This window comes from Phaseolus vulgaris, chromosome 6, assembly GCF_000499845.2.
Source record: "Phaseolus vulgaris cultivar G19833 chromosome 6, P. vulgaris v2.0, whole genome shotgun sequence".
NCBI classification, from domain to species: domain Eukaryota; kingdom Viridiplantae; phylum Streptophyta; class Magnoliopsida; order Fabales; family Fabaceae; genus Phaseolus; species Phaseolus vulgaris.
The window spans coordinates 19,067,578-19,077,822 of NC_023754.2; the positions used below are offsets into that span (position 1 = coordinate 19,067,578).

At 32.5% G+C, this 10,245-nt stretch overlaps 1 protein-coding gene and 1 long non-coding RNA gene across 3 annotated transcripts; both read left to right on the forward strand.

Annotated features, from left to right (window-relative positions):
* Positions 1-1,211: 1,211 nt before the first annotated feature.
* Positions 1,212-3,216, forward strand: LOC137833099 (isoleucine N-monooxygenase 2-like). The gene is made up of 2 exons (XM_068641472.1): positions 1,212-2,195; positions 2,546-3,216. The coding sequence occupies exons 1-2, from the start codon at positions 1,212-1,214 to the stop codon at positions 3,173-3,175; spliced, it is 1,614 nt and encodes a 537-aa protein (XP_068497573.1). The 3' UTR covers positions 3,176-3,216.
* A 3,531-nt stretch (positions 3,217-6,747) lies between these two features.
* LOC137831566 (uncharacterized) lies at positions 6,748-9,396 on the forward strand. 2 transcript variants are annotated; one of them, XR_011084449.1, is made up of 3 exons: positions 6,748-7,384; positions 8,591-8,706; positions 8,815-9,396. It is a non-coding gene; the product is annotated as an uncharacterized lncRNA (long non-coding RNA). The 2 variants fall into 2 exon arrangements; XR_011084448.1 differs by having other exon boundaries at positions 8,591-9,396.
* Positions 9,397-10,245: the final 849 nt, after the last annotated feature.

Sequence of the window (10,245 nt, forward strand, 5' to 3'; positions counted from 1 at the left end):
ATGGTGTCTAGAACTCCTGGTATGTATGTACTCGATTTAATAATTGTGCAGTATTTTGTCTTTGGTTCTGTTTTAGCGTTGGATAAGGAACTAGAGGATTAATATGTGGATTTTAGAAAAGAAGAGGGAAAGGAATTTTTATCTCTTGTTCTCGGTATGAGAGTTGGACCACCCCTTAAGTGGACCGATTTATCTTAATTGCTTATTGCCTATAAAAATAATAATTAATTATGCATTGTTAACTAATTTGTGTCCGAAAATAATACAAAAAATAATTGACGCCACACCATTTAACAATCCATTCTTTATTAACAAAAGTATTATTAAAAGATTATTTTTTTAAAAGAAGCATTTATTTCCAACGATGAAAACTTTAAGAACAAACAAAGGTACAGAAAATAAAAAAAAAAGTATAATAAATCACGAAAAATAAGGATATTTTTACATAAAACTTTCACTGTAATTTGGCAAGAAAGGTATCTTTTGTAAATATTTATTATTATTTACTTTAAATAGAAATAATAACTGGTTAAAAATAATAATTAATCGATTAGTTAAATAAAATATAATAAATATTTCTTCTTTTATTCTAACATAATAAATAATGGAAATATATAAATGTAAATAATAATTAACTATTTATAAATATATTTTTGTTACATTATAATAAAAATTAAAAAATAATAATAAATAAAATGAAATTCATATAATATTCTGTTAATATATGTTTTATATTAAAAATTAAATAATTAAAATAAAAAATTAAAATTAATTAATTGAAATATTAAAATGGCTTATTTTACTGTATCTTTTTCTTGATTGAAAATTTATTTTAACTTTAATTTATATTTTTGAAAACTAATTTTTTACATAAACTATTTAAAAAAATATCTTACAATAGCACTCTAAATAATAATATTAAAATGTAAAAATAAATTAACACACTACACACATTTTATGTACTCTTCCACTCCATGCAAATCCAAAAAAGTTTAACCATGCACGTGGTTTTGGCTTTTCACGATATATCCCGTACTAAGAATTTAACATCATAATGCATATCTTTAATATTCGTATGCAGCAGCTTTAGCTGTGCTATAAATAGGCATCAAGTTTTGGTCATGGATCACCCTTTTTCTCTAAACACCTTAGCCAAAGTACTTCTTCACCTTTCTTTCTTTCCTTTATCAGTTACAAAACTTTTCCAAATCATGGGCTACACTCCATTTCTTCTGTTGTCAAATCTTCAAAGCTCTTGGCCTTCTTTGCTTGCGATAATCACCTGCTTCATGATTATGATCAAAACCCTAAGGTCTAACTTCACAGAGAGTTATTCCAAGAAACAGAAGCCAAACCTCCCTCCAGGTCCCAAACCATGGCCTATAGTAGGCAACCTTCCTGAAATGCTTGCAAACAAACCTGCATATAAGTGGATACATAATCTCATGAAAGACATGAACACTGAAATTGCATGTATCCGCTTAGGAAATGCCTATGTTATCCCAGTCACATCTCCCACCATTGCTACTGAGTTCTTGAGAAAACAAGATGCAACTTTTGCATCAAGATCACTAAGCATGTCCACTGAACTCGTCACTAGTGGATATTCAACAACAATTTTTGTGCCCTTTGGGGACCAGTGGAAGAAAATGAAGAAAATCGTAACCAAGGATTTGCTCTCTCCACACAAGCACCTATGGCTTCACGACAAAAGGACTGAAGAAGCTGATAACCTTATGTTTTACGTCTACAACAAGTGCAAAATGGTGAACGATGGTATTTCTGGCCTTGTGAACGTTAGGACTGCTGCAAGGCATTATTGTGGCAACCTTATCAGAAAAATTACTTTTAATGCAAGGTATTTTGGGAAGGCTAGAGAGGATGGAGGACCCGGTTTGGAGGAAGTAGAACATGTTGATTCCATCTTTGATTTGCTCAACTACATTTATTCCTTTTCTGTTTCTGATTATATGCCATGCTTGAGGGCACTTGATTTGGATGGTCACGAGAAGAAAGTGAAGGAAGCTTTGAGCATCATCAAGAAGTATCATGATCCCATCGTTCAACAGAGAATCAAACAATGGAACGATGGATTAAAGGTTGATGAAGAGGACTGGCTTGATATTCTCATCTCTCTGAAAGACTCCAACAATAACCCATCCTTAACATTGGAAGAGATCAACGCACAAATCATAGTAATATACTTCACTTTTTCTTGGTTTGTTTTTTCGTACACTTATACTAACACGTAAATGCAATTCATATTTCTTGCGGGAGAGGGGTTTATTTATAAACATACATTTATTTTCTTTTCCATCCACTTTCACCTTCTTTTCTTTCTATATTTCTCCTCTTTTCTTCTCACCTCTATCAGTTTCTCGTTTTACCCTTTTCTTTTATCCTCCATAGAATTAATAGTTTGTAAAATGGATGGGATCATGTACGGTAGTTCTAGATCATATACAATATTTTCTGATTTGGCAACATTTCATTTCATGCATGTTGTGGAGATGAAATTTGAATTAAATATTGAAACTCTTTGTAGGAATTGATGCTTGCAACAGTGGACAATCCATCAAATGCTTTTGAATGGGCACTCGCTGAGATGATTAACCAACCAGAGTTGCTCCATCGAGCTGTTGAAGAATTGGACAGTGTGGTAGGAAAAGACAGGATGGTCCAAGAATCAGATATACCTAAGCTAAACTATGTGAAGGCTTGTGCAAAAGAAGCATTTCGTCTTCATCCCATTGCACCTTTTATTCCTCCCCATGTCTCTATGAGTGACACCATGGTGGGAAATTACTTCATCCCTAAGGGTAGCCATGTACTGCTAAGCAGACAAGAACTTGGAAGAAACCCAAAAGTGTGGAATGAACCCTACAAGTTCAAACCTGAACGCCACCTGAAGAGTGATGGAGATGATGTGGTTTTGACGGAACCAAATTTGAAGTTGATATCATTTAGCACAGGAAGGCGTGGGTGTCCCGGAGTGATGCTTGGAACCACAATGACAGTGATGCTATTTGCTAGATTGCTCCATGGCTTCACTTGGACTGCACCACCCAATGTTTCAACCATCAACCTCTCTGAGTCAGACCATGATATCCTTCTTGCACAACCACTTCTGGCAGTTGCTCACCCAAGATTACCAACACAGTTATTCCAACTCTAAATCAAATCCATATTTAAGTTATATAGGCGTTGATATTTTAAAATGCAGCAATAGTTAATTGATGCAAATAAATCACAAAGGGCCGAAATAAATGAATGTAAATGTAATAAATAAAAACTTTGTTTGAATGTTTCTAATTGTCCATGTCTTTAACAGAGTAATATAGAATAAAATTAAATTAAGAGGGACATTTTAGAAATGTACCAACACATACAAAACAAAGGTAGATAGTAGGGGTGATAAAGCGGGTCGACTGTCTCGCATAGGCCCGCCTGCATACAAAATGCGGGTTGGTTTTCATGATGCGTCTCACATGCGGGTTGGTCCGCGGGCCGACTCGTTTTTTTTTTTTGGAACGTAGACGAGGAGTGGAGACAGTAGCGGAGCGGTAGTAGCGCGCAACATTTTCAGACGAAGCCATGCAGAGTCGTAAGCGGAGTGAATGGCGGCGTTGCAAAGGAGAGTGCGTGTTGTGTGCGAACAGCGTAACTGTGTTGTGTTTTGAGTTCAGTTTAGGAGTGCATTTTATTGTTCAATGTATTTTTTTTAGCATGTTAGAGAGTTTAATTCTCATTTAATTGTGATCGTCTAACTTGTGTTAGACGGTTTAATGATATGATTAGATTGTCTAAGGGTTAGACACTCTAATCCTCCTTAACTATGAGTATCTAACCATTGTTAGACAATCTAATTCTCATTTAATTATGAATGGAAATTTGTTTTTAGACAATCTAATGATAATTAGACTCTCTAAGTATTATATACTTAATCCTCATTTAATTGTGACTGTCTAACTCATGTTAAAAAGTCTAATTCTCATTTAATTGTGATTGTCTAACTCATGTTGCACGGTCTAATAATAATTACATTGTCTAAGGGGTAGAAACTTTAATCCTCCTTAATTACCATGTTTAGACGGTCTAATGATAATTACACCATCTAAGTATTACATACTTTATTTATCATTTCATTGTGACAACATTTAATTCTATTCCTAGCACTCAAATATGTTAAGTATTATTGATTAGGTTAGAACCCTAAAAATACTTGTTGAAGATGGATGAAGCCTCTTCTCTACCTAGTGTTAGTGTGTGTTTGATGTAGAAAAATAACTAGTTTGTTGTAAAGTTTGTAATAGGTTTAGATGATCTTGTATGTAGGCTTGTATTTGTGTAAGGTTGCCTTTTGCTGTATGACCCATCCTAGATGCCTAACCAAGTCTAGATCAAGCACATGATGTGGTTAAAGGGTTTTTGAAAAGCTTTTAAAAGTGCTCTTAAAAGTTTTAAATCAGTGCAAAAATAAATCTGTTTTATGGAGAAAGAATCGGTTTATTTCTTCTCTGTTAAAAGGGCTTTTCTAAAATTCTGTTAGGGCACCACAAGCAAAGCATAGTTAGTTATTTCAGTTAAAGCTGAGCTGGCCTGTTTGCTATATTTTAATCTGTTTCACTGTGAAAGAACAAGTTTATTCTTTGGTCAGCTGAAAGGTTTTTTTTCAAGTTAGTTAGGGCACCAAAGGTACAACTCAGACAGTTATTTCAGTTAGCTGAGTTGGCGGTTTTCACAAAATAAATCTGTTAAGTTCAAAAATGAATCTGTTGTTTTCATAACTGCTTTTCAACTGTTTTTTGAAAAGAAGTTAGAAACTGTTTTCTATATAAAGAAAAGTCTCTCTCACATGAAAAGGGGCCGAGCAATTACGTTTTTGACAGAGATCAAACATTTTCCATGTGAGAAGAAGGATTGAAAGTTTTTTGAAAGGTTTTCCAAAGAGATTCTCAAGTGTGCTTGTTCTAGGAAACCTTTGATCTTGGTGAAGGTGCTGGTGCAGTTCTGCAGCAAATTGAACTACTGGTTTTGAGTTCTTGCATCTTCTTTTCAGGTGTAATCTTTCCTTTATTCTGGTTTGTAAAGGTGTAAGTGTTAGTCACTCCTTGATAGGGTTTCTTGGAGTGCAAGGTGTGCTGAAATAGGGTTTTTCAGCATTGATTGTGTTGTTCTTGTAGTGTTCAAGAACTGCTGTGTTTGTAAGTAATTGGTACTGTTTTTAGTGGATTCCACCTTGGGGTAAGGTGAGACTGGACGTAGCTCTGTATGAGTGAACCAGTATAAGAACTTGTGTGCCTTTTCTTCTCATCCCTGCACTCATTTCTGGTTTTGCTTAATTCTGTCAAGAACTAAATCTGTTCTTTTGAAATTGAATCTGTTAATTCTGGGTTTAAGTAAAAACTGTTCTTCCTGATTTGTTAAAGCTCTCTAATCACAAACAAGGAAATTGTATATGATAGTTTAAGTGATCTGTGAACAAACAGTCTAATCATTAAAATCTGAGAAAGAATCATTCTACTTAAAACCTTGTGTTGAGTAAATTTGTTTGATTTCTAAGCATAGTTGTATCCTTCATCCTCAGAATATTCAGCTTATTTGATTCTGTTATAATCCTCTGTTGATCACAATTTTATATTGAACAAATTCAAATTGTGCTAGACTGCTCTGAAGAATCAATCTGTTTCATGTAAAAATAATCTGTTCTTTTTGCCTCTGGTATACTGAAAATTGTGTGTTCTTGTGAAAATTTTATAAGCTCAATTCACCCCTCCCCTCTTGAACTTAGACACTAATAGACCCAACAATACTTTCCAGTCAAATTTAAGATTCTAGATCAAGAATTAGAAGAAAAACAATAATACCAATAATCAATCAAGAACAAAATATTATTCAAATATCACCTCACTACATAAGAGTTTGAACATATTACTCTAAATTCCAAAAGGTAGAATTAGCCACTCATGATGACTATTACACACAAGGAAAGCATGAAAAGAAGATCCACGATGTTTCTCCTTGACGACTGCCTCCTCGAATGTTTCTCACACCTCTTATTCTCCCAATTGGGTTACAAGTCACTTAATGGTGTTTTCCTCTCAATCCTGCATACTAGGGTTATCCTCAAGTCCCCTATTTAACATAATTTTCGTGGGCTTAAGTGGATTCTCGCTCAAGCGAGAATGGGCTCGCTTGAGTGAGCAAAACGACGTCCAACCCAACTTTACTGGTGCTATCTTGTTCAAGCGAAATATAGTTCGCTTGAGCGAGCCCCCTGGTGGTGAGATGGTTCTTTTGCGCGTTTGGCAACTTGGTGAGTGTTGATGCATTTCAACTTTTCATTTTTAGCTTTGTATATTCTCCTTTTGCCCAATCATCTTCATACTCCCATAAAATCTTGAAATTAATATCAAAATTGGATATAAATCGTTTTTATTCAATTACAAACCATAAAATATGTAAAAATGTAAAAATTCATAAATTAAGAGTTATTTTATACTTACTTTAACAATTAATATTCGTAAGTGTCTATATTTTAATATGAAATATCATGTTATACTAATAGAAAAAAATAATCAATAACAATTTATTATGACAGTTGAATATTACCTATCATAAAAAAATGATATTGTGGCATTTCTGTAATAAATGTTAACTTTATTATTTTAGATAAAAGTAAAAATGAGACAATAACTACTTAATATGTATTTTTTTTAGGACCCTAGTAATAACTAGTTTCTTCTAATTTTAACTTCTCTTTTCATTCTTGAATGCAAATTGAGCGTTGAGCGCTAAAAATTGTTGCAATTGAAAAGCGCTAGAAAATACAGCAGGTTCGATTAGAACCGCATCAGAAAAAAGCACAAATTCTCTGGTCCGATCAAAATCGTGGTGGTGATAGTGATGGAGAACGCTCCTTTGACCATGTCCTCGGGTGGCCCAAACCCTCGCGCCCCGACATCGACGGCTTCACAATCGAACCCTTTCTCCGTCGCGGCTGTCACCATCTCCAACGACGCCGTCTTCATCGAAACCAACCCCGACCACTCGTTCCAAGCCATCCGCGAGCAAATATTCGAATCCAATGATACAATCCTAATTCCAGCCCCAATGAACGGCTTCGCGCAGCAAGCAGAGTCCATCCTCCCTAGCATGGACAAAACCGTCATCTGCGGCTTCAAATCCTAAACCCTCCCCGTCTACGCCAAACTCGCCACCCACTTCGTCATTTTGAATAACTGGTTCGCTTCGGTTCCGACTTCAACCCAACCGAATCGGTTCTACATCACTACGCCCTCAAGTGAATCTCCCGAACAATAGGCGGCAATTTACATCCCACAGTAACTTCCATGCTGGTGTGAATGACCTATTTATCTCTCAGGTATTCTCTTTCATTGATTATGGTTATGGAAACTGGAATTTCTGTATGTATAATATAATCCTTTTTCCACAGGCTTTAATAGAAAATACACAAGCAAATGAAATATTGAAACAGGCTCCTTTCTTGATACGATTTACGAGCAGGGTTAAAATATACTCTGCAAGAAACTCTTTTTTGACTTTGATTTGATTTCTGGTTATCCTTGTATTATTTATTTACAATAGATAGCTGCAACTGCAAGCAAGGTTTTGGAGTTCCTGTATCATAATATGTCACTGCATTGGTAATATAATGATTTGCACTTTTGTGGCACACACCAAATTGATACATATCTTAAACTTGAACTGGTGTAGCATCTTCTACTCCTTAACAACGGAAGATACCTATAATCTAACAGCTGGAGATTGTTTTAAGCAGATCAGGTTTATCAAAGTGGTTATGTTGAATCACTACAACAAGCTGTATTGAGGCATATCTTGATTTTATTTATAAATTTAAACCTTGTTATATTACCTAGGTTATTTTCACAGATATTTTGGCTTAATCCTACCAACATAGCTTCTGCATGTTAGAGGCTAGACACATATTTCTTGATAAGGGTTGACGGAAAGCTATGTTTGGAGGTGGTCTTATATTAGGTATTTCTGCAGAATCAGATAGGACTAAACCAATGACACTATTTGTTCAGGTTTTGTATTTATTAGACACATGTTACTGTAGAATATATCATAATAGTTTATATTTTTTGGATGCATTCAGGATGAGTTTTTCTTGCATCAATTTTGAGGAAGATTAGCTCAGTTTTCTTCGTTTCATGGTTTGTCTGTGGTGGAATTGGAATTGGAATTAGCTCTAATTTGATCTTTTGTGATTTTGAATTGGAATTGCTTGTTTGCTACAATATTGTTCATCCAGTCAATGTAATACTTACTTTATAATTTAAGAGTACCTATGGAAAATTTGTCTGAAAAAAGTTGGATGACTAAAGTATGTTTTGTTTATTTTCTCAATGCAAAACGCTTAATTGAAGTTGGTTTTCGGTTTTAGTTTTTATAAAAAGGAATGAGACAGAGTTGTGTTTCGATTATTACTTCTGGACTCAACAAATAGAGCAAATTATGATATTTATTACTTAATCACCCAAATAGGCAGGTTTAAAAATTCTTTAAATTAGATTAGGTGGATAATACCCAAATATTTTGACAGTTGAGTTGCTGTCATCCAAGATTGTGTGGGATCATCGAAGGTTGCCTTCAACAAAGATAAGATATTGGTGTTTCTTCATGGCTTTGCAAATCAATTTCTTTCTGGGGGATACCATGGTATGCCTTTTGTTCTCAAATAAATTGTATTATTTACAAATATATTTATTTCTTTTGGTTTCCACTTGTAAAGCGAAGTAATCTCACAACAATTTGAATCTGTATCAGTGAATGTATCGAAAGGGAACATCCTTCAATTCAAATAAGTGATGTTGTTTTCTTTCAAGTGGCTGAATTTGTCACTGTGTTTCAGTTTTATAAGTGTTTAACTTCTAAGGTGAGAATGATAATATAAGAATTTCAATCTCTCTCAACATACGTTTCTCTTGTCCTCATTCAAGCTGAAATACTTAACATTGCCCCCCTTGATTACAGGTATTCAATGCAAATTTTTAAGCATTCATGGTCTGGAACAGGAAAAATTTCTGATTCATCTGAATGATAGAATTTAATTGATTCTCCATGCATATTTTCCTTTCATTTCACATTGAATTTAATTAGCTGGTGGTCCCAAAGGTTAACACATTTGTTTTTTCCTTTCATTTGCAGGACATATTTTCAGTCAATATTTTATCTATATTTAAGATAGAGATATAGAAGACATTAGGATTAGGATGTAATAAACTTTTTTTTTTTTTTTAAGTGTTTCCGATAAGTTGTAAAATTTGTTAGTTTATTTAAATATACAACTTAGTTTTTTTGCACAATGTTTATTGGATAATATTATAAAAGAATTAGTTTGTTTGAAAATTGTATATTATTATATGCAGGTTGACGAACAATTAATGAATAGAGAAAACATGATAAAATAAATTGATTTTTTTTTAAAAAATATTAATTTATTATGATGATTAAAATATTACTTGTTATAGAAAATAATACATTTTATGACGGTTGAAATATTATATTTCTATATTTTTTTATTTGGATATAATTTTAACTCAGAAAAAAGGGAAAAAATTAAAAATATATTAGAATTTTTTATATGATGTATCTCTTAAACTGACATAAAAAGGTGAATTTTCTACGAAGATTCTGCGATTGTTATATATGTAAAGTATAATTTTTTTATGTTTCCTATATATATGAAGGTTCTAAAATTATTAAAAAAAAGTCTATTTTAATTGTCATTAAAATATTTTTTTCTTAATGTTATAATTTATTTTAAATATGGTAAATAATAATTACTTTTAACACATTTATCTATATATAATCAAGATAATTTATTTTATATATATAGCATCAATTATAAATTAACAATAATAAATTAAGTATGAAAATAATGATGTATTTTTTGCACATTTTTTACAAATAATGTAATATAAAAAAGTTATATTTTATTATTTCCGTGAGAATCAAATTAAATAAATAATTAAGTTTTTTTTATGACAATTAAAAATAACATAAATATTTTTAATTTTATCATGAAATTCATCAAAAATATTATTATTTTAATATAATTCAAATATATATACAATAAAATATTTTAATATTTCATTATTTTCTCTAATTATATCAAATTGTACACCTATCACACATCATATCCATATATTTAATTATACTATTTCACACACATCACCAATCATATATAAATAATAA